A 25,748-nucleotide genomic window follows, 5' to 3' on the forward strand; every position below is an offset into this window, starting at 1 on the left:
GGTGGGGCAGAAATTCCACTAAGGGGAGTGTCATAGGGGCTGTGACCAATGGTGGGGGGAGGAGCAGAAATTCAACTAAGGGGAGTGTCATAGGGCCTGTTCTGACCAATGGGGGTACTATCTGAATGTATAGGTGCATGCAAACACCAGATCACAACATGAGAATAATCGCAGGCTCGCATGGAGTTGTAAAATTACACTTATTAAAGGACACATCGGGGGTTTAAAAAAACAAAATCTACATACCTGGGGCTTCCTCCAGCCCCTTGCAGCCTGTCTGTCCCTCACCACAGCTCTGCTCCCAGACGGTGTCCCGTGTTCCCCTCCGTTGCAGATGGGGACCCCGGACACCGGCAGGGAGCAGAGCTGCGGCGAGGGCACAGGATGGCTGCCAGGGGCTGGAGGAAGCCCCAGGTAAGTAGATCTTATTTTTTTAATAACGGGAGGACTATATAGCCCAAATAGCACCACTCGTATAGATTATCAAAAAGTATTGCAATTTTATTGGAACAATTAATACACTTTAAGCAAATTTTAAAACCATTTAAAATGATTCTCACCATAACAATTCCAACTTCAAAAATACCAAAACGTATATAATATAACAATAGTTATTGATAAGTGTCACTCCAGAAATACTCGGCCATACTAAATAGCTGGTATACTATCACCTGAGGTGCTCATGAATAGAGCTCCCATCGAGTGGTGAATCCGGGTTGAGTTGTACATACTGTACATATGCTAGTCAAAACCGGGCTAAACCAATCATTGTATGTAGCCTTGCCAAGAATCTACTATGTGTCAAGGCGGATCAGTGAATAATGGCGCACAGCGCCTATGCATAAAAATGGCGCTGCATTAAAAAGATACGCTTATCGCTATTTATCGTTAGTACTGCATATTAATGGCGCACAGGGAAAAAAGAAGAAAAACGGCACACTAACGTTATTTATCAATAGTGGCACACAGTAACGTTATTTATCAATAGTGGCACACACACTAACGTTTTTTTATCAATAGTGCCGTTCATTGCCAAACAGCAGACGTTATTGCCCACAGTAACGTTATTTATCAATAGCGCCCTACATAAGCCAAACTGCAGACGTTATTTAACTTTAAAACGGTGAATGGATTTAATGTAACACTGTCAAGGTTAGGGTTAGGCACCATCAGGGGGCTCTTAGGGTTAGGCACCACCAGGGGCGTCTAAGGGTTAGGCACCACCAGGGGAGATTTAGGGTTAGGCACCACCAGGGGCGTCTAAGGGTTAGGCACCACCAGGGGGGTGCTTAGGGTTAGGCACCACCAGGGGGGTGGTTAGGATTAGGCACCACCAGGGGGGTGGTTAGGGTTAGGCACCACTGGGAGGGGGGGGGGGTTCTTAGGGTTAGGCACCACCAGGGGGGTGGTTAGGGTTAGGCACCACCAGGGGGGGTTTAGGGGTTAGGGATAGGTGCAGAGAGGGTTCTGTGTGTTAACGCTAAATAACGATAAGGCTTTAACGCTAAATAACAATAAGGCTTTAACGTTAAATAGCGATAAGCGGCAAACGGATTAGCGGCAACACCGTGCGCCATTATTCTCAGGCGCCATTTTCAGATGCATTCCCTGGAAAAGATCTATACAATGGTGTCAGGTGTCTTGACAACCATCAATGGTTTCCAGCTTTCCTTACAATATCCAAATTGATAATAAACGTTTTAAATATCGATACAATTTATTACAAGGACGAATTTGCTCAAGCTGTACCGGGCTTCTTAATTCCCTCCCAACCACTCTAAAGAAGAGTTAATTTATTATTACCTTCTTGGTCTCATCTTTATGGAATTAGCAGGGTCACCTAGAATATGGTACATCTGAGCCTCTTGCAATAAGACAAAGCACTCTGGAGAATCTTGAATGGTCTTGTCCATTTGTACTTTCTCTAGAAAGTAGGCAGGGTCCAGCAAGGGCAACCTCACGTGTTCCAGAAGATCCTTTAATTCTCTTACTCTTGTGGTTTCATTTCTCTTGATCCATCTCATGACGGCTTCAAACACCTCCTCCTCCTTGCTCACCACCAGCTCGTCATCAGATAAGTACTCAATCAGTTCCTCCTTACTGATGTCCAGGAATTCCTCCTTCTTGGACACTTCTGAAAAGCTTTGGAGCATCAACTTCTTGCTCTTCTCAGACAACGAAGCGATGGACAAGCTCTCTGCAAACCTTTTGATTCCCACACAGTTTGAAGGGTCCAACTGGCTTTCGAGAAACTGAACACAGAGGTCCCGTAAACAGGTGATGTCAAGAAAGTCTGACAGTTGGAGAATTTCCCGAACGTTTCCCTCGTGAATTGGAAGCTCCCCTTCATACAGGAAGTCCAAAACCAAACCCATATTTAGTGCTGAAACCTCACAAAGGTGTACAGTGCTGAGCTGACTCTCTCTGAGGTTGCTTGTGAACATTGTTCTGAAATAGGCACTTTTGGCAGACAAGACAAAACGGTGGCAGGGGAACGCCTGATCTTCTACCTGGACCGTAAAATCTGTGAAGACCCCATTCCTCCTGGAGATATTTAAAGTCTGCAGGATTTCATTAGCGTAACAGCTCCCAATGCAGTTCCCCGATTGGGATCCAGGCGCCATGTTTTCTTCCAAAGAACTCTGAAGATATCTTTGTTAATTTGTTCTGTAAAACAACAACACCCTCAGTTAAAGAAGTAAATACTGTTAAGTAATCACAAGTATATTTCAATGCTTTTCACTTTTCTATTCACAGGAGAACTTAACTTTTATTGCAATTGTAAAGTTGGTAATGGTAACCAGTACCACCATTTTTTTAGGTTGTAGCTCATCACAGTCCATGGAGGCACCAAGTTGGTCCTTCATGTTAACTGTTTAGAATATCTGTTTTCGTGTATGACTAATTTTAAAGTGCTAGAGTGTATCCCAAAAATGTACCGTATATTTAGTGCAGATGCACTGATTTATGAGCAACTTTAACCAAGGATTGACCGTCATCCCAATCAGTAGCCAATACCCTGTTTCCTATGAAAAATGTTTACCTTTTCTTGAATAGGTCGGTGGTCTGTATTGCTAATATTGGGGTGAAACCCCTCCCACAGTGTGATGTCATGACCATGGCCCTGACAGTTTGTGGTCTGTGAACCTCGTTGCATTGTGGTAAATAACAGCTTTTTTCAACTGCCAAGCAAGCAGTATCTCCCAGTATTGTACTGCAATATTGTATAGAATTATTCATGATACCCACTTTTATGGTATTTTCCTGCTTTGAACTACAGAAACATTTCCTTTACCTATTGTGTGCTCAAGAGCTTTCATTTTAACGAGAAGATCAACTCCATGAGCTTATATTCTTTTTAATTTGGGGGTCCTAATTTTATAGAAATGCCTCTCATGTAGGCCTTGGGGGCATGTCAGGTAGCTGTCACTACCACTTCAGGTGAACTATTCATCTTCAAATATTCAACAAGGTTGTCATGTAGAAAAGTTTTGTTAGATGGTAAAGAATAACGAGTTGTTGAATCTCTAGGTTGCCTCATTTGAACCTGGGGCTTTTGTGTTGATCTTCACAAGTATTGATCTGACCATGCAATAGAGTTAATGTTTGTATTGGATTAGAGTTAATGTTTGTATTGTAATGTGTGCAGTGTGTACCAGTCTACCAGGAAGTGATCTAGCCTGGAATACGTGTGATGAACTTTGGAGAAAAAAATGTGTAGTCTCGTTAATTTCCATGGGGGATTGTACAGTTGTCAAAAGGATCCTTTTAGATAAGCTATATTGAAAGCAAAGCAAGTTGTTTTTGTGTGTTCTATTTCAGTGTTTGCACAGGCATTAAAATCCCCAATCACTATAATTGAACTTTTTTTTTTACAATTGTTTAGTTTCTTGAGGATCCATTTAATAAAAGAGGATTGGTTGGTATTAGGTGCATATAAATTCATCAACGTTTATATTAGGTGTGTTAGGTACTTAGAAGTTCATCAAAGTGAAAGGTTGTTTTTTTTTCTGAATCTGCCCTGCTTATCACTGATTTCTTCTTTAATTTTAATCTACAGCAGGGATGGTCGTAGTCAGCCAACTTCGCTACGCTGGAACTCCGCGTATTTTTACGCAAATACGCTTCGCAATCTACGGCTCCGAAATCAGCCACTTCGCTACGTTAGCCTACCGTAGACTACGCATTAAAATACTCAAGCTTCACGTATTGCGTAGCGTAGTTGATGCGACCGCTTATGCCCTTATGCGGAAAAATTACCGCAATAATCTGCTAACTATGCGCATACACAAACTATTATAAGCATACATTCAAACATCCAATGCGGAATTGTATGCGTATAAAGGGCAATAAAATTTCTGCGCATGCGCAATGGCCCATATAAATGCAGTTACCGCACGCGTAGTTGACTTCGCAATACATACGTCAACTACGCGTAGCGGGCGAAGCTACGCATAGCGGGACTATGACTACGTGGAAATGCGTACGTGTAGTTCTTAAACTTCGCCTACGAACTACAATGCGTAGTTGCGTACTACGATGCGTAGATTCGCGCTGGCGTAGTTTACGAGCAGCCCTGATCTACAGACAGGGGCGTTGGGAGCTGTGCGATCGGGCCCGGGGCACCCGAGGAGCCCGCTTGTCCTCCACACATGCTGCCACTGAGGGGTCATCAGATACTCACTTCGCCACGATCCTCGCGCTGCATCTACAAACTTCTTCCTGTCCAGCTCACAGTAAGAACGTCCTCTAGGGGGCGCACTTACAGTGAGATGGAACGCAAGAACAGGAAGAAGTAAGTAGATGCAGCGCATGGATCGTGGCAAAATAAGTATTTGATGACCCCTCTGCCCCTGCTGGTCCGTGCTGCTGCATCCCGCCTCCGCCTGGCTACCCGGGCTACCTATACTGGGGCACCTATTCCTGGGTACCTATACTGGAGGCACCTACTTCTGGCTATTTAACAGGGGCGTAACAATAGACCCTGCAAGGGATGCAGCCGCAGGGGGGCCCAGAAGCCACAGGGGACTCCGTCCTGAGAGACTGACAACTAAGGGCTTGGAGAGAAAAAGCTTTCTGCTTTCTGCACAATTGTTCTAATGACTGCATCTTGGTGAAGGGCTGCTTCACTTCACTGCTGGGAATTGTGAGCACTAATTATATTACATTGCTGTTTGTATATTGTTTTTTGCTGCTGCAATATCTGGTGGATTGTCTGTTGTGGTTCATCTGATATTAAGCAGCAAGTGTCAGCTTTTAAAAGTACAATTTTTTTTTCTTTTCCCTCTAGTTTGTTTTGCAGCAGGCAATTGGCTAGGGGGAGGGACTAGCTGCAACAGGAGGTATTTGGTCAGCTTCAGGACTCAGTCTGTGGCTTGCTCACTAAGTGGCTGCGACACAAGTGGCATAGGCGTTAAAAACAGGCGTTACAACACAGGCACAAAGAGAGTGGTGAGAGGAAGTAGGTAAGGACTAAAAAAAAAAAAAAAAAAAACCTTCAATCAATATTGCGTTTTTTTGCATTGGTTAGAATGTGCTAGGCACGCTGTGGTGTAGTCTTTAAATTTTGAGGACTCCACCCCAACTTCACTCACTCCACCTCCACTCCTCCACCCCTCCCGCCCCTCCTCATCCCCTCCTCCCTCCTCCCCCCTCCCGCCCCCTCCCCCCCTTCTCCTCCCCTCACTCCCCACACTCCCCAACTTTACTTACTCTCCCTCTCCTCCTCCCCAGCTACACTCAATCTCCCGTTTCATCTTTTACCGCCACAGTTTACTTTAAATAATTTTTCCCCACACAAAAGTCATCATGTTGGACGATGCTATGCAGTGTACATCCTGCAACATGTATGCATGCCTTGATCAGCGGATTGAGGGTGTTTACTGTTGCCCTGGGTGTGTGCGTGTTGCTCAGTTAGAGGCGGAAGTCGCAGAGCTAAATAAGCATCTTGCAACACTGAGAAGCATACACAACATGGAGAAGCAGGGCCGAGCCTGGGCGGGTGCTGCGGGTGCAAGGCACCCAGGCGCCTGCCTCTGAGAGGCGCCGCCCCGCCGCCGCTCTCCCCCTGTGGCCGTCGCTCGCTCGCTCGCTCCCTCTTTCCCTCTAGCCGCCGGCACCGCGTCAGACCTCGATCAGGCGGGCGGGCGCTAGGACCTAGCACGCCGCACTGATATGCGGAAGTGACATCACTTCCGCATATAGAGCGGGTGCGCCTGGCGCCTTCTTACTGGTCGGGTCGCCCGCTGATTGAGGTCTGAAGCTGCTGCAAGGTGAGGGGGGAGCGGCGGCGGCAGAGGCAGCAGCGGCGGGAGGGGAGGGTTGGGTGCGCTCCTGTCACTACCTAAACGGGGACCCTATACCCCCTGGCTACCTATCCTGGGCACATATTACCCCCTGGCTACCTATCCTGGGCACATATTACCCCCTGGCTACCTATCCTGGGCACATATTACCCCCTGGCTACCTATCCTGGGCACATTTTACCCCCTGGCTACCTATCCTGGGCACATATTACCCCCTGGCTACCTATCCTGGGCACATATTACCCTCTGGCTACCTATCATGGGCACATATTACCCTCTGGCTACCTATCCTGGGCACATATTATCCTCTGGCTACCTAACCTGGGCACATATTACCCCCTGGCTACCTATCCTGGGCACATAATACCCTCTGGCTACCTATCCTGGGCACATATTACCCCCTGGCTACCTATCCTGGGCACATGATACCCCCTGGCTACCTATCCTGGGCACATAATACCCCCTGGCTACCTATCCTGGGCACATAATACCCCCTGGCTACCTATCCTGGGCACATATACCCCCTGGCTACCTATCCTGGGCACATATACCCCCTGGCTACCTATCCTGGGCACATATACCCCCTGGCTACCTATCCTGGGCACATATACCCCCTGGCTACCTATCCTGGGCACATATACCCCCTGGCTACCTATCCTGGACACATATACCCCCTGGCTACCTATCCTGGGCACATATACCCCCTGGCTACCTATCCTGGGCACATATACCCCCTGGCTACCTATCCTGGGCACATATACCCCCTGGCTACCTATCCCGGGCACATATACCCCTGGCTACCTATCCCGGGCACATATACCCCCTGGCTACCTATCCCGGGCACATATACCCCCTGGCTACCTATCCCGGGCACATATACCCCCTGGCTACCTATCCCGGGCACATATACCCCCTGGCTACCTATCCCGGGCACATATACCCCCTGGCTACCTATCCCGGGCACATATACCCCCTGGCTACCTATCCCGGGCACATATACCCCCTGGCTACATATCCCGGGGACACTGGCTGTTTGTCATTATGTGCATTTGCTGGTGAAAAGCAGTCTCTTGTTATGTGCATTTGCTGGTGAAAAGCAGTCTCTTGTTATGTGCATTTGCTGGTGAAAAGCAGTCTCTTGTTATGTGCATTTGCTGGTGAAAAGCAGTCTCTTGTTATGTGCATTTGCTGGTGAAAAGCAGTCTCTTGTTATGTGCATTTGCTGGTGAAAAGCAGTCTCTTGTTATGTGCATTTGCTGGTGAAAAGCAGTCTCTTGTTATGTGCATTTGCTGGTGAAAAGCAGTCTCTCGTTATGTGCATTTACATGGGGAAAAGCAGTCTCTCGTTATGTGCATTTACATGGGGAAAAGCAGTCTCTCGTTATGTGCATTTACATGGGGAAAAGCTGTCTCTCGTTATGTGCATTTACATGGGGAAAAGCTGTCTCTCGTTATGTGCATTTACATGGGGAAAAGCTGTCTCTCGTTATGTGCATTTACATGGGGAAAAGCTGTCTCTCGTTATGTGCATTTACATGGGGAAAAGCTGTCTCTTATGTGCATTTAGTGGGGAATTTTTGTCAGTAAAAATCTTTTGTCAGTAAATTTTTAGGTATTTGTCAGTAAAAAATAACGTGAAAGGTTGGCAACACTGGCAGGCTGTGTGGCGCAACGGAAAAGATACAGGCAGCCCACCTTGGGCTTGGCAGGGGGGAGGAGCCGACGTCAGCGAGTGAGAGTAGGGTGGCCGCAGGCAGCCATAAATACGCAGTGTGTGACTGCGTCGCACTCGCAGAGCCTCTCAGCCTGAGTCAGTCCAGAGACTAGCAGACTCGCAGGAAGCCAAAGCCAGCCAGGAGCAAGCCCATGGAAGAGGGGTAGGAATGGGGTATCACATGCATGCGTAAAGAGGTGGAAGGTGTGGGTGTGATTAGGAAGGACATGGGTGTGGTTATGTGGTTGGGCGCGGTTAATTTAACCACTCCCATAGGCGCCAGAGAAAATCTTGCACCCAGGTGCCAGGCACCCCAGGCTCACCCCTGTGGAGAAGAGCTTGGATCTCACGATCCAGACACTGGATGGAACCGTTGAAGATGAGGAGGGTGGAGTTCAGCCGGACTTTGAAGCTGAGGCAGCCTCTAGTTGGGTCACAGTTAGAAGGGGTAGGGGAAAAAGTGGCAGGGAGGCTAGTCCCGAGTTGTCCCTCACTAATAAGTATGCTTGTTTGTGTAATATTGGGGAGGATGATTCAGGAGTAGCAATGCTGCAGCAGGATGTGCTCCTTAGCAACCAAGAGGCAGACTGCTGTAACGAGAAAGGGAATAGGAGTGCAGCTAAGGCTAGACAGGTACTGGTGGTAGGGGATTCAATTATTAGGCGCACAGATAGGGTAATCTGTCGAAGAAACCGCGAATGCCGTACAGTCTGTTGCCTCCCGGGTGCTCGGGTTCGGCATGTAGCGGAAAGAATTGACAGATTACTGGGTGGGGCTGGGGAAGACCCGGCTGTCATGGTACACATTGGCACCAATGACAAAGTTAGTGGGAGATGGAAGGTCCTCAAAAAGGATTTTCAGGTACTTGGAGATAAACTTAAAGCAAGGACCTCCAAGGTGGTGTTTTCTGAAATACTGCCAGTGCCACGTGCTACATCTGAGAGACAGAGGGAGCTTAGGGAGTTAAATAAGTGGCTGAGAAATTGGTGTAGGAAGGAAGGGTTTGGGTTCCTGGAGAACTGGGCAGACTTTGCAGTCGGCTACAGGTTCTACAGCAGGGATGGGCTGCACCTTAATGGGGAGGGTGCAGCTGCATTGGGGGAGAAGATGGCTAAACGGTTGGAGGAGATTTTAAACTAGGATCTGGGGGGAGGCGGGAGGATAAAGTCTCAATACGTAGACAAGATGAGGTAAAAAGACAGTGGGAACCTAACATTATGGAGGGTGGAGAGGGGGGTGGGGACAGTGTAAAGATTAAGGAGGTTGGTAAAAATTCAAGTAGCCAATTTCATGTAAACAAAATTGGTAAATGTGGTGGTAAAAATATAAAGTGCATGGTAAAGTGCATGCTCGGAGCCTTGCAAATAAAATAGACGAACTAGAGTTCATTCTGAATGACAAAGGCTATGACATTGTGGGAATAACCGAGACATGGATGGATGAAAGCCATGACTGGATAGCTAATTTAAAAGGATACAATGTGTTTAGGAGGGATAGAACAGGGAAAAAAGGTGGAGGGGTTTGTCTCTTTAAGAATTCTCTTACAGCTGTCCTCAACGATGATATGGAGGAAGATTGCGAAGATGTGGAGTCCGTTTGGGTAAATATTCATGGTGGAAATAAAAGTTGCCAATTGCTTATTGGGGTATGCTACAGGCCACCTCTTATTAATGAAGCTGCAGAACTGCGATTACTACAGCAGATTGAAAAAGCTGCAGGTAAAAATGAGGTCATAATTATGGGCGACTTCAACTTTCCAGACATTGACTGGAGTATTGAGGCTACCCATTCTGGTAAAAGCAGCAGATTTCTGGCAGCACTACAGGACAATTACTTGACTCAAATGGTAACGGAACCAACTAGGGGGCTATGCGTTACTGGATCTGATCATTTCTAATAGACCAGATAATGTATCAAATGTGCAGGTTCAAGAACATTTGGGAAATAGTGATCACAACATGATAACGTTTGATCTGGTGACTGATAGGCCACGGGGCAGCGGGACCACTAAAACTATGAATTTTAGAAAAGCAAAGTTCACTCAAATTAGGCAGGCACTAAGTTTGGTGAACTGGGATAATGTACTACAAGGGGAAGACACTGAAGGGAAATGGCAAGCTTTTAAACTTATACTCAATCAATACTGTAGTATGTATATCCCATATGGAAACAAAATGTCTAGGAATAAAAAAGGCCTCTATGGATGAATAGAAAGGTTAAAGATAAAATGAAGAGGAAAAAGAATGCCTATAAGGTCTTAAAACAGGAGGGGACCGAGGCTGCACTAAGCAATTATAAGGAGTGCAATAAAAATTGTAAAAAAGAAATTAGGCACACAAAGATTGAAGCTGAAAAACAAATCGCTAAGGATATCAAATCTAACCCAAAAAAGTTTTACAAGTACATTAACTCTAAAAAAAGAAGGGTTGACTGTATAGGACTCCTAAAGGATGAGGATGGGAACTCAATGGTGGATGACCAAGGTAAGGCAGAGTTATTAAATGCTTTCTTTGCTTCTGTCTTCACAAAAGAAACAGCACTGTTGCAAACTACAGAGGCAGAAGAGTCTCAATCTTCTAACTGTAATATTAAATACTTAACGCAGGAAGAAGTGAAGGCAAGACTAAATAAATTAAAAATAGACAAGGCACCTGGCCCGGATGGCATGCATCCTCGGGTCCTAAGGGAATTAAGTTCAGTTATAGATAAACCCCTTTATCTTATCTTTTGTGACTCTCTTGCAACTGGCAGAGTCCCAGTGGATTGGCGTACAGCCCACGTTTTCCCATTATTTAAGAAGGGCAAAAAATCTGATCCAGGAAATTATAGACCTGTAAGTTTAACATCAGTTGTATGCAAACTATTTGAGGGGTTACTAAGAGATACTATACATGACTTCATTGTAGAAAATAATCTTATTTCTCAGCATCAACATGGGTTTACTAAAGACAGGTCCTGTTTGACTAACATGCTCAGCTTTTATGAGGTAGTGAATGCTAATATGGATATTGGGAATGCTGTAGATGTGATATACTTGGACTTTGCAAAGGCCTTCGACACTGTTCCCCACAAAAGTCTGGTGCAAAAGTTGAGGATGCAAGGACTGGGGAAGAGTCTGTGTTCATGGATAGGGAACTGGCTAATGGACAGAAAACAAAGAGTTGTGGTCAATGGATCGTACTCAAAATGGGAGACTGTTAGCAGTGGGGTCCCACAGGGGTCTGTTCTGGGTCCAGTGCTCTTCAATTTATTTATTAATGACCTAGTAGATGCAGTGGCTGGATAGTGTACTGGTTAAGAGCTCTGCCTTTGACATGGGAGACCAGGGTTCGAATCCTGGCTAGGTCAAGTACCTATTCAGTAAGGAGTTCAAGGCAAGATTCCCTAACACTGCAGGGTGGCCTCTTGAGCGCGTCCCAGTGGCTGCAGCTCTTGAGCGCTTTGAGTCCGACAGGAGAAAAGCGCTATACAAATGTTCGACAAATGTTCGGATTATTCAGTAGTGAGCAATGTTGCTATTTTTGCAGATGATACAAAATTGTGCAGAATCATTAACTCTCAGGAAGATAGTGTCATATTGCAACAGGATCTGGATAGGATGGCTATATGGGCACATACATGGCAGATGAAATTCAATGTTGACAAATGTAAGGTCATGCATTTTGGACGTACTAATGGTCTAGCACCATACAAAATAAATGGGATACAGTTGGGGACATCAAACTTGGAGAAGGACTTAGGAGTACTCATTGACAACAAGTTAAATAATCGTACTCAATGCCAAGCAGCTGCAGCTAAAGCTAACAAAATTTTGGGATGCATTAAAAGGGAAATAAAAACTCGAGATGCTAGCATAATATTGCCCCTGTTTAACTCTCTAGTAAGGCCACATCTGGAATATGGAATTCAGTTCTGGGCACCACATTACAAAAAAGATATTGCAGTTTTAGAGCAGGTGTAGAGACGAGCAACAAAATTGATGCGTGGGATGGAAGGTCTCACTTATCGAGAAAGGTTAGATAAACTGGGTTTATTTAGTCTAGAGAAAAGACGCCTTAGAGGGGATCTAATTAACATGTATAAATACATCAGAGGGCAATATAATACCTTGGCGGATGAGCTTTTTGTCCCTAGGCCTTCTCAAAGGACTAGAGGACATGATCTGCGCATGGAGGAAAAACGTTTTAACCATTTATTTAGGAAAGGGTTCTTTACAGTAAGAGTGATTAAGATGTGGAATGCATTGCCACAGGAAGTCGTTATGGCAAACTCTATACCTGCATTTAAAGGGGGCTTAGATGCTTTCCTTGCATTGAAAGACATCCATGGCTACAATTACTAGGTAATGCCTAATGATGTTGATCCAGGGATTTTATCTGATTGCCATCTGGAGTCGGGAAGGAATTTTTCCCTTTAGGGGCTAATTGGACCATGCCTTGTAAGGGTTTTTTCGCCTTCCTCTGGATCAACAGGGATATGTGAGGGAGCAGGCTGGTGTTGTACTTTATACTGGTTGAACCCGATGGACTTTGTATGTCTTTTTTCAACCAAAATAACTATGTAACTATGTAACTATGCATCTGCTCAGCCACTGATAATGAATCATACAAAGTTTTGTAGACAGAGATTTGTAGACAGACCCTATTCCGTGTGCAGGGGGGGGGGGGCTAGTGATTTCTAGTTACACCCCTGCTATTTAATGTAAGGTAGGGGGCCCGCATCCAAATTCTGCATCAGGGCCCCGAGGTTTGTAGCTGCACCACTGTATACAGAGTTCAAAAATTCTCTGTATTGAAAAAGATTTATAGTACAATCAAACATTTTGCAAAGAAGCAAAAATACGGTAGCAATGCAAACGGAAAAAAGACAATATATCACCAAAAACTCAAATAAAACTAATGGCTCCAGGAGGTTCCAATGCAATGTAGTTAATAAAGGGAAAACACTACTAATAGAGGCAGGTAATTAGAAGTTCAATTCAAAGAGTGTGTGGTCTACCGGGCACTATGAGATATACAGTCCTATCACTGGAAGCGGGAGGTATCAAACATCCAGACACCACCTTGATTAGGAAGACTGCGGGCTCATGAGGCTAATGACAGATGTATAAAACATGGATCATTGAGAAAAAGAAACAAGTTCCATCAGGCACTGCAGTTGATTTGTATTTATTTGAAATTCAAGCATGATATGGATCACAATATGTGAATTCCTTGTGTTCGTTGGTAGGTGCATAAGTCATAAGCAAACAACTTGTGCTATGATGACAAAGTCAATATTTCTGCATAAGATAGATGTCCTACCAGATCAGAGGGTGGTGGTGGTGGGTGCAGGGCAAAAAACGGTGGCCTAACGGCCGTTTCGCATGGCGGTGCTTCTTCTGAGGCTGATCCACTGTGTTACCTTCCCTGGCACTAGCGGGGGCGCTGTTGCGGTTCTTAGCACGGAAATAGATGGAAATAGCCGATCTCTGTCGGTTCCGCTCTACTACGCAGGTGCAGGAGACTTGCACCTGCGCAGTAGAGCGGACCGACAGCGATCGGCTATTTCCGCCTCTCTCCGAGGGGAGAGCCGATACTGCGCCTGCGCTGGAACCGGGAAGGGAAATGTTTACATCCCCGCTGTTCAGAGGGGCACAGCGAGACGGCCGTGGGACACAGGAGCAGCCCCGTTTCTTGCCCCGTGCGGAGCGTGCCGCCGCCCGGGGCGCTGTTGGGAGGGGGGCGCTATAATGGAGGGGGGAGCCGGAGCCGCGGGGAGGGCAGCCCGACCTCTCCCTCCCTCTCCTCTCCCGGGCGCCCTCCGTGCTCCCCCCTCAGATGCAGAGTTCGTGAGCAGCAGGGAAGCGCTGTTTACAACTCACCGGCTGCCTGGCTCCAAGCGCTGCTCTCTCGCCGCTGGTCTCCTCTCTCTCTCTGTATACGTACTGATACACACGCTGCTTCCTGTAGCCGGAAGCAGCGTGTATCAGTATGTATACAGAGAGAGGAGACCAGCGGCGAGAGAGCAGCGCTTGGAGCCAGGCAGCCGGTGAGTTGTAAACAGCGCTTCCCTGCTGCTCACGGACTCTGCATCTGAGGGGGGAGCACGGAGGGCGCCCGGGAGAGGAGAGGGAGGGAGAGGTCGGGCTGCCCTCCCTGCGGCTCCCCCCTCCATTATTGGGGGCATCTACCTATCTAACCTATTCTGGGGGCACCTACCTAATCTAACCTACGCTGGGGGGCAGCTGCTAATCTAACCTACGCTGGGGGGCACCTACCTATCTAACCTACACTGGGGGGCACCTACCTAATCTAACCTACACTGGGGGGCACCTACCTATCTAACCTATACTGGGGGCAGCTACCTAATCTAACCTACGCTGGGGGGCAGCTACCTATCTAACCTATACTGGGGGCAGCTACCTAATCTAACCTATGCTGGGGGGCAGCTACCTATCTAACCTACACTGGGGGGCACCTACCTAATCTAACCTACGCTGGGGGGTAGCTACCTATCTAACCTACACTGGGGGGCAGCTACCTATCTAACCTACACTGGGGGGCACCTACCTAATCTAACCTACACTGGGGGGCAGCTACCTATCTAACCTATACTGGGGGCAGCTACCTAATCTAACCTACGCTAGGGGGCAGCTACCTATCTAACCTATACTGGGGGCAGCTACCTAATCTAACCTATGCTGGGGGGCAGCTACCTATCTAACCTACACTGGGGGGCACCTACCTAATCTAACCTACGCTGGGGGGCAGCTACCTATCTAACCTACGCTGGGGGGCAGCTACCTATCTAACCTACGCTGGGGGGCAGCTACCTATCTAACCTACGCTGGGGGGCAGCTACCTATCTAACCTACACTGGGGGGCAGCTACCTAATATAACCAACACTAGGGGGGCAGCTACCTATCTAACCTACACTGGGGGGCAGCTACCTAATCTAACCTATACTGGGGGGCAGCTACCTATCTAACCTATACTGGGGGGCACCTACCTAACCTATACTGGGGGGCACCTACCTAACCTATACTGGGGGGCACCTACCTAACCTATACTGGGGGGGCAGCTACCTTATCTAACCTATACTGGGGGGCAGCTACCTAATCTAACCTATTCTGGGGGGCACCTGTCTAATCTAGCCTATACTAGGGGGCACCTACCTAATCTAACCTATACTGAGAGGCACCTACCTATCTAACCTAGGGGGGGGGGGCGCAATTTTTACACCCTCGCCCTGGGTGCATTTTAGCCTAGAAACTGCACTGATGGAGGAAGCCTCGATAGGATCCAGATGCGCCCCCCTACCGAGGCGAGTACCCCCCAGGGAAACTGTTTTAAGTTACAGGTTTTCTATAAGCATTAGTGTACCTCTGTGTTTTTTATGTACACCAGAGATGCATTTTAAAGATAATAAGAACCCAAAATTATGTCAAACCTACAGACCAATCTCTCATTATTGAAAAATGATTTACAAACAGGACGAACGGCTTTGGCTTGCTAGGCAGGCAGATATGTGGCCGCTCGTGTACTCGTGGAGGAGAGCGTGGCTACAAGACCATATCTGACAAGCTCTTGGGTTTGTGGGGGACATGGAAAGCGTTTGGACTGAAGCCTCTGGTCTGAATAATGATTCATGGGAAGTCCTTTTCCATAAAACCCCTTTATCCTCAGGAAAGTACAAGAACACCCACACACAAAACACTGGAAACAACAGGAGATACAAAGGGTTAGAAACTGGGTTTTGCAATATTAATCAGCAATGAGGTACAGTATACTTAAGGAACAGCACTAAAAGGGAATCTGAAAAAAAACTATAGAAATTGGGTAACTTGGATAGATTCTCCAAAAATGACTGTGCAGGGATTAGTTCATTGCAAATACTATGTTTTCTTTTTCTTTTTGCGGCCCTGCAAAACTCGCATTTTTGTGCATAATAACATGTGAATACGGAAAATAAGAATTTTTTTTCTGTGTACAGAGATACATTCATTTAATTATTCATCAACATGGGGCATGATGACACTGTAACACGATAACATAATAAAATAATTCTCCTAATAAGCTCATTAGCTCTCCCCTGCAAGCAGCAGGGATTAGCCAATCACAGCAGTGGACCCAAGTAACAAGCATATCCAGCTTCTCTCTCCCCAGTGAAACCATTGTGCTTGTTAGGAGAATTTTTGCACATCGCTTATATTAGTAGGAAAAACTAGGTATTGTAAAAAGCATACCTTTTAATGACTACGGCCTGGTGCACGCCAAAAACCGCTAGCAGATCCGCAAAATGCGAGCAGATTTTGAAACGCTTTTTCTTCTTTTTCTGTAGCGTTTCAGCTAGCATTTTGCGGTTTTGTGAAGCGTTTTTGGTGTAGTAGATTTCATGTATTGTTACAGTAAAGCTGTGACTGAACAGCTACTGTAACAAAAAACGCCTGGCAAACCGCTCTGAACTGCCGTTTTTCAGAGCGGTTTGCGTTTTTCCTATACTTTACATTGAGGCAGAAACGCCTCCGCAATCCAAAATCTGCAGCAGCCCGGGAGTATGCGTTTCTGCAAAACGCCTCCCGCTCTGGTGTGCACCAGCCCATTGAAATACATTACCCTAGCGGATCCACACCCGCAAGCGGATCGCAAACCGCAGCGGAAACGCTCCGGTGTGCACTAGGCCTAACTGATGAAAAGGTTTAACTTATTTTTCAGGCAACCTTTTGGGGATCTAGTTACCTTCATCAAGCATAAATACCTGAAAATATTCCCTGAAGAAGAGGGGCTGGACCTCTAAAATCTTGCATTGTAAAAATGTTTTCACTTAGTCATTAAAAGGCATCAGTTTTGCAATATCTTGCAATATTTCTTACCTACATACTTCACTCAGCTAAGAAAGCACCAAAAATGTTTTTTCGTTGCTCCTGCGCATCACTTAATCTCACTAATATTATAAATGCGAAAGTTTGGATGTTCAGATGTTTGTTACTCATTCATGCAAAATTGGGTGAACGGATTTGAATGAAATTTGGCACACACATAGTACATTACCTGGAATAACGTAAAGGATACTTTTTATCCCCATAACCAAAAAAAGTGTGGAGCTAAATACAAATTTCACTGGAAAATGTAAACTGCAGCCATTCTTACACAGTTAATGGCAGGGATCTCAAACTTTGCCTAGATGATCACTGGGTGGCTGGGATTAATATTCAGGGAAGTGGGTGGAGCCTACAAAAGCCAATCAAAATTCACCTGTTGATTTTAAAGGGGAATATTTAACCACTTTACCACCACAGGTGCGTATATCTATGCTCCTTTTAACACCCGTTGCCCACCAGGAGCGTAGATATACGCACCTCCCGCCGCTACCGCCGCTGTCCACGCTCCCGCTCGCTCTTGCGCGCGCTCCAACGCTCGTGCACGCCACCGGCCGCTCGCCCGGAGGTCAATGAACGGGAAAAAACTTTCCCGTTCGTTGATCTCAGCCCCCCCCCCAGCGCGATCATTGTGAAAAAAAAAAAGTTTCCCAGCCTCGTTGAACTTCATGTAAGCGTACTTACTACGCTTACAGGGCGCATTTACAAAAAATTACTGTGGCCATCTTGTGGCCAAATAGTAAAACTACATCCAAAACTTTTTTCATATACAAATACATACTTTTACACTATAAATTAACTCATTACCTCCCACACTCCCCAATTTATTTATTTTTTGTAATAAAAAGAAATAAAAATTACAATAAAAAACAAACAAACATAAATAGTTACTTTAGGGACTGAACTCTTTAAATATTTATGTCAAGAGGGTACAACACTGTTACTTTATAAACTATGGGCTTGTAATTAGGGATGGACGCAAAACTGAAAAAAATGCACCTTTATTTCCAAATAAAATATTGGCGCCAAACATTGTGATAGGGACATAATTTAAACAGTGCAATAACCGGGACAAATGGGCAAATACATTTCATGGATTTAAATTACAGTAGCATGCATTATTTAAAAACTATAATGGCCGAAAACTTAAAAATAATCATTTTTTTCCCACATTTTTTCCTATTTTCCCATTAAAACACATTTAGAATAAAATAATTCTTGACATAATGTCCCACCTAAAGAAAGCCTAATTGGTGGCGAAAAAAACAAGATATAGTTCATTTCATTGCGATAAGTAATAATAAAGTTATAGACGACTGAATGGAAGGAGCGCTGAAAGGGGAAAATTGCTCTGGTGCTCAAGGGGTAAAATCGCTCAGTGGTGAAGTGGTTAATTGCTGCCATTTTTGCACTGTTAATGTGCCATTAATGTGCCAAGCCTCAAACCTGGTACAGTTGGTCATTGGGTGACTGGGGTTCACATTCAGAAAAGGGGGTGGAGCCAAAGCCAATCAGATTTGTTTCATTTCAATGCAAATTATTGATGCCAAACACCGCAAAGCTTACAAACTTGGTCATTGAGTAATAGTGGTTGTGTGTTAGGGTTAGGAAAGTGGGCGGATCCAACATCAGCCAAATACATACCCGGGCAACGCCGGATCATCAGCTAATAATAATTATAATAAACCTTGTTAATATATTTATATCCATTCAGAGGGAAACCTTGTAAGTTGCATATTAATTACACGACAAAATAGTTCATACTAAAACACTACCTTGATATGTCAGTAAAGCAGGTATAACACTTGAAGCTGCGAAAACATGTGCGTTTTAACCGTCTTTTTTCAATGCTTTTGTGTGTGCGTTTTTCTCTGCGATTGCCTGTTTTTGTCGAATACGTTTTTTTTTCTGCTGCACCTTGCCAAGAAGTCAAAGAATGGGTCCTGGAGGCAGGTAAAGCATTACCAGGTCTACTGTGCAAAAAAAAAAAAAATATAGACATGGGTAAAAATGCGCAGCAAATGCATCCAATTGGCATAGTCTGAGGGCGATTTGTACATGCGGTGCGATTTTATGTGTCAAAGAAACATCGCAAAGGGGTTCAGACAGTGCAGGAGCCTCAAAGGCATAAATTAGCGTGCATTAGTGCATTGTAAGATAATGGGGTTTTATTTGCGTATTCATTGAGTTTCTCACAGGTGGTAATAGTTTAGCAATAATAATAATCTGAACATTTATATAGCGCTTTTCTCCTGTCGGACTCAAAGCGCTCAAGAGCTGCAGCCACTGGGACGCTCTCAGGAGGCCACCATGCAGTGCTAGGGAGTCTTGCCTTGAACTCCTTACTGAATAGGTACTGACCCTAACCAGGATTTGAACCCTGGTCTCCCATGTCAGAGGCAGAGCCCTTAAAGGGAACCAGAGGCCCCAGAAAAAAAGATTTTATACATACCTGGGGCTTCCTCCAGCCCCATACGCACGGATCGCTCCCACACCGCCGTCCTCTGCTGCCTGGATCCACCGGTACCGGGTCCCGTCATTGCCGCGAGTCGGCCAGCAGACGCGGCCAATAGTCCGCATCACACAGAGCTTCCTCCATGTACGTACGCGTGTGGCTGCCTACTGCGTAGCCGCATGTGTACGGGTATGGAGGGAGCCCCTGTGATGTGGACAATTGGCCGTGTCCGCCGGAAGTGACGGGACCCGGTACCGCCAATCCAGGAAGCGGAGGATGGCGGCGTGGGAGCGATCCAGGCTTATGGGGCTGGACGAAGCCCCAGGTATGTATAAAATTTTTTTTTTTTTTTACTACGTTCCTCTCTGGTTCCCTTTAACCAGTACTCTATTCAGCCACTACATTAGCAAACTATCAAATTCTTGACAATTTATAAAGATTTTTACCTTATGCTGTACTTAATATGGAAATTTAAGGAGACATGCAATAATTAATTCAGTATTTTTGGCGGAGATTATTGCAGCGTGAGGAAAATGGAAGTCAGGTGAGATACAGAAAGCATTGTTTATTATACTGACATTCTTTATTATACTGACTAAGTGCAAGTCCAAGCTGCACAAAATTAACATAAAATCTGAATCAGCACAAAACCATGAATATCTTATTAAACATTTTTAATCCCCACATAATAATGTTGTGGATTTGTGTTTTACAACAAATGTGATATTAGGAAAAAATGTTTTCATTAACTCTTGTTCTTTCCTGATTAATTTAATTATCTTTCTTCTTTTCTCTACCTTCTGTTTTGCTTTTTTTTCTCCTTCTTAAAGTGAATGGGAACCGCATTTTTTAAAAAATGAAGCAAATACTTACCTAAGGAGAGGGGAGGCTCTGGGTTGTATAGGGCCTTCCGTCTCCTCTCTCAGTGCTCTCTATCCTGTGCTGGCTCCCCCCCCCCCCCCCCCCCCCGTTTCAATCCCCCATTTGGAAGTCTTCGGGAGCCTTGTCCTCCCGAAGACGTGCGGCTCCATACTGCACAGGCGTGAGCGTGCAAGAGAGCGTGCTTGCGCAGGTGCAGTACAGGGCCGACCTTCTTCAGGAGCACTCGGACTCCCTGAAGACTTCTGAAGCCTCCTTCGGCCGTGTAAAGCAGTATTTGACTAATTTAGTCAAATACTGCTACCGGGCGAGCCAGCACCGGAACGAGGGGACCAGGAGAGGAGCTGGAAGGCCCTATAGGACCCAGAGTCTTCCCTCTCCTTGGGTAAGTATCTGTCTCATTTTTTTAAATGCGGTTCCCATTCACTTTAAAGGACACCTGAGGTGAGAGGAATATGGAGGCTGTCCTGCTGATCTTCTGCCTCTAATACTTGTAGCCATAGACCCTGAACAAGCTTTCAGATCTAAGGTTTGACTGGATTAGCTGCATGCTTGTTTCAGGTTTGTGATTCAGAATTTACTGCAGCCAAAGAGATCAGCAGGACAGCCAGGCAACTGGTATTGTTTAAAAGGAAATAAATATGGCAGCCACCCTACTTTTCTCACTTCAGGTGCCCTTTAACACCATTCGATATCCTCACAAATGTCTGTTTGTTATCTTACTAACATAAAGGCAGGAGATACAATACAGAGCGTCTCACTTGTCTTACAGCATACATTAATCTTTGTGTGGTGACATGTATGAGGTATTTACCTAACTCATAGGTCATTTTAGTCTCCATGCGGTAATAGCGTAAAGGACAACTGAAGTGAGGTATATGGAGGCTGCCATATTTATTTCCTTTTAAGCAATACCAGTTACCTGGCTGCCCTGCTGATCCTCTGCCTCTAATACATTTATTAGCCCCTGAACAAGCATGCAGCAGATCAGGTGTTTCAGACTTTAAAGTCAGATCTCACAAGACTAACTGCATGCTTGTTTCTGGTGTTATTCAGACACTACTGCAGCCAAATAGATCAGCAGGGCTGCCAGGCAACTGGTATTGCTTAAAAGAAAATAAATATGGCAGCCGCCATGTCCCTTACACTTCAGTTGTACTTTAAGTGAATTCACATTTGACAAAGTGTGCAGTAAAATCAGCTGTTTGTTCTGCTTTACCACAGACAATAATGCTTTGTGATTTGAGCCCATTGGCTGGATAGTGTACTGGTTAAAGGCTCTGCTTTGACATGGGAGACCAGGATATGAATCCTGGCTAGGGTCAGTACCTATTCAGTAAGGAGACCATGGGCAAGGCTTCCTAACGCTGCAGGGTGGCCCTTAGTGGCTGCAGCTCTTGAGCTCTTTGAGTCCAGCAGGAGAAAAGTGATATACAAATGTTAGCATTAGCATTGCCATTGTCACATTACCTGAGGTGCAGGCAGCAGAGTAGGATGGTTGTCACTCTTGTGGCAGGGACTGTCTCCAGGCAGTGCAGGGACACACACAGATGTCAGGCAGCTGGCTCGGTGTCACTTGCAGGACTGACACGGGAGGGATGTCTGGCTTCTTCTTGTGTGAGGCAAGTTCAGTTCCAGAGAATTACATTTTGTTTCCTTCTTCCTCCTATAAGGGAAAATGTATACAGTCCTCAGCTGTGTCTCCAGCAGGAGGGGAGGAGCTCAGAGGACAAGGGGGGCTCACAGCCTCCCCCAGGGGATGGATAAATGATCCTACACACATAACATGATTTCTGGATCCATTCTAGGCTGTCATTAGCGCCAGCTGTCCCTGATTTAAGAAGTGGCCTCTCTGTGTATTCCTGTCCCTGGAGTGTCCCTGCTTCTCATCAGCAACACACAATGCTGCACTAGTGCTGATCTACAGAACATAGAGTAGGCTGCATATACAGCTGGGTGTACTATGCATAAACTATGTACAATGTACTATTATCTGTACTCTACTCTGTACAGTGCTGAGCTACAGAACCCAGCCAGCCAGGGCATTATACACAGAGTATACTGTGTATACAGCTGGGTACTATGCATAAACTATGTCCAATGTACTATTATCTGTACTGTACTCTGTACAGCGCTGAGCTACAGAACCCAGCCAGCCAGGGCATTATACACAGAGTATACTGTGTATACAGCTGGGTACTATGCATAAATTATGTTCAATGTACTATTATCTGTACTGTACTCTGTACAGTGCTGAGCTACAGAACCCAGCCAGCCAGGGCATTATACACAGAGTATACTGTGTATACAGCTGGGTACTATGCATAAACTATGTCCAATGTACTATTATCTGTACTGTACTCTGTACAGCGCTGAGCTACAGAACCCAGCCAGCCAGGGCATTATACACAGAGTATACTGTGTATACAGCTGGGTACTATGCATAAATTATGTTCAATGTACTATTATCTGTACTGTACTCTGTACAGTGCCGAGCTTCAGAACCCAGCCAGCCAGGGCATTATACACAGAGTATACTGTGTATACAGCTGGGTACTATGCATAAATTATGTTCAATGTACTATTATCTGTACTGTACTCTGTACAGTGCTGAGCTACAGAACCCAGCCAGCCAGGGCATTATACACAGAGTATACTGTGTATACAGCTGGGTACTATGCATAAACTATGTCCAATGTACTATTATCTGTACTGTACTCTGTACAGCGCTGAGCTACAGAACCCAGCCAGCCAGGGCATTATACACAGAGTATACTGTGTATACAGCTGGGTACTATGCATAAATTATGTTCAATGTACTATTATCTGTAGTGTACTCTGTACAGTGCTGAGCTACAGAACCCAGCCAGCCAGGGCATTATACACAGAGTATACTGTGTATACAGCTGGGTACTATGCATAAATTATGTTCAATGTACTATTATCTGTACTGTACTCTGTACAGTGCTGAGCTACAGAACCCAACCAGCCAGGGCATTGTTCATAGAGTATATATACAGCTGGGTACTGTGTATAAACTGTGTACAATGTACTATTATCAGTACTGTACTCTGTACAGTGCTGAGCTACAAAACCCAGCCAGTCAGGGAATTGTCCATAGAGTATATATACAGCTGGATACTAATACTATGCGTAAACTATGTACAATGTACTGCTGTCTGTATAGTGCTCTGTACAGCGCCACAGAAGAAGAGCGCATATTAGAAATGATTAATAATACATTTTATTAATTGCATTATTTAATATTAATAAAATATATAATATATATATATACAGAGAGAGAGAGAGAGAGAGAGAGAGAGAGAGAGAGAGAGAGAGAGAGAGAGAGAGAGAGAGAGAAAGATGTATATGGATAGTATATCTATATACATCTCTCTCTCTCTCTCTCTCTCTCTCTCTCTCTCTCTCTCTCTCTCTCTCTCTCTCTCTCTCTCTCTCTATATATATATATATATATATATATATATATTATTATTAAATAATGCAATTAATAAAATGTATTATTAATCATTTCTAACATGCGCTCTTCTTCTGTGGCGCTGTACATAGCACTATACAGACAGCAGTACATTGTACATAGTTTACGCATAGTATTAGTATCCAGCTGTATATATACTCTATGGACAATTCCCTGACTGGCTGGGTTTTGTAGCTCAGCACTGTACAGAGTACAGTACAGATAATAGTACATTGTACACAGTTTATGCATATTATCCAGTTGTATATATACTCTATGAACAAAGCGATGGCTGGCTGGGTTCTGTAGATCAGCGCTGTACTGAGTACAGTACAGATAATGGTACATTGTACATAGTTTATACACAGTACCCAGCTGTATATATACTCTATGAACAATGCCCTGGCTGGTTGGCCCGGCATTGCCCGGGTATCAGGGGCATAACATTAGATCCTGGCTGCAAGGGATGCAGCTGCAGGGGGCTTCATCCTCAGAAACTGACAACCAAGGGCATGGAGTGAAAAAGATTTCTGCTCTCTGCATAACACAGCCACTGATAACGAATCATACAAGGTTTTGTAGGCAGAGATTTGTAGACAGGCCCTATTCAGTGTGCAGGAGGAGGGGGCCCCATCCAAAGTTTTGCAAGGGGGCCCAGTGATTTCTAGTTACACCCCAGTCGTGTATGTATTTGGCGGGTGTTGGCCCCGCCCACTTTTTCTAATACTAACACGCAGTTAGTCAATGACCAAGTTTGTGAGCTTTGCGGTCTTTGGCATCAACTATTTGCATTGAAATGAAACAAATCTGATTGGCTGTTTGTAGCTCCACATCCTGTTCTGAATTTGAACCCCAGCCACCCAATGACCAACTGTACCAGGTTTGAGGCTTGTGCTATTAGGCTGGTTTCACAGTGGGACGTTAAAGTCCCATGTTACAGCAGCCAGTAACGCAGCCTAACTCACAGCACTGTAAAATCAATGTGCTGTTCACAGTGCCCATGTTGCGTTAGGGTATAACGCTGCACGTTAAATGAAAGTGCAGCATGCTGTACGTTATACCCCTTTAGAGCTGCGTTAGATTGTTTGCACATGCTCAGTGACCAGCCACATGGTTAATTAATATTCACTGCACTGTGGTGACTCGTGGTGGGACCCGTAGTGTTGTCCGGATCATGAACGAATCGTCCATTTGATCCGGATCTTTTTTGCGAGTTGAATCATCCGGATCATCACAATGAAATATTCGGTTCACAGTGGATGTCTGTCTGGAAGAAACTGGAACATACAGAATGTACAGTGCAGGGAAAGTCCTGTCCTGCTAGTCATTTCACCCAGTCTGCTTCCCTAGTAAAATGATTCAAATGATTTGGTTCAAAGATCCGGATCTTATCAATGATCCGATCCGATTCGAATGATCCGAATCCTTAAAAAGATCCGGACTTCCCATCACTATCCTGGAGCTGCTGCTTTGAGAGTCGCATAACGTGGCTCAATCTGACGTCCAACTTCAACACCACCATACGTTGCGTTAGGGGCACGTTATGCGACCTTAACATCCCCTAAAACGCAACGTCTTGGTGTGAAAGTAGCCTTAACAGTGCAAGAATGACAGCAATTAAAAATTCCCCTTGAAAATCAATAGGTGAATTTTGATTGGCTTTTGTAGGCTCCGCCCACTTTTCTGAATATTAATCCCAGTCACCGGGTGACCAACTGGGCAAAGTTTGAGAACCCTGCCATTAACCGTGTAAAAATGGCTGCAGTTTACATTTTACCAGTGAAAATTGTATTTGCCTCCACCCACTGGCCGGGTATGTGTTTGGCTGGTGTTGGCTGCCATCGCTTTTTCTAACCCTAACACACAATTAGTCAATGAGCAAGTCTGTAAGCTTTGCGGTCTTTGGCATCAATGATTTGCATTGAAATGAAACAAATCTGATTGGCTGTTTGTGGCTCCACAAACAATCTACAGTAAGTAGATTTTCTTTAACCTGAGGCGGGTATTTGACATCTTAGGAGACCACAGAGGTATGTCCTGTGCATAATGACATGCC

At 45.2% G+C, this 25,748-nt stretch overlaps 1 protein-coding gene across 2 annotated transcripts in view; it reads right to left on the reverse strand.

Annotated features, from left to right (window-relative positions):
- Nucleotides 1-21,831, reverse strand: part of LOC137545417 (kelch-like protein 35) — a 38,723-nt gene extending 16,892 nt beyond the window's left edge. Inside the window, exons 1-2 of one of the 2 annotated variants that reach the window (XM_068266610.1) lie at nt 21,685-21,831; nt 1,804-2,667 (exon numbers count right to left, since the gene is read on the reverse strand). In XM_068266610.1, the coding sequence (XP_068122711.1) occupies nt 1,804-2,624 (821 nt within the window). In that variant the 5' untranslated portion in view covers nt 2,625-2,667; nt 21,685-21,831. Of the gene's footprint in view, nt 1-1,803; nt 2,668-18,655; nt 18,740-21,684 lie in introns of those variants that run through there. The other variant, XM_068266611.1, reaches the window with a different exon arrangement.
- Between the last annotated feature and the right edge of the window lie 3,917 nt (nt 21,832-25,748).

The sequence above is a fragment of the Hyperolius riggenbachi genome, chromosome 2 (genome assembly GCF_040937935.1).
Source record: "Hyperolius riggenbachi isolate aHypRig1 chromosome 2, aHypRig1.pri, whole genome shotgun sequence".
NCBI classification, from domain to species: Eukaryota; Metazoa; Chordata; class Amphibia; order Anura; family Hyperoliidae; genus Hyperolius; species Hyperolius riggenbachi.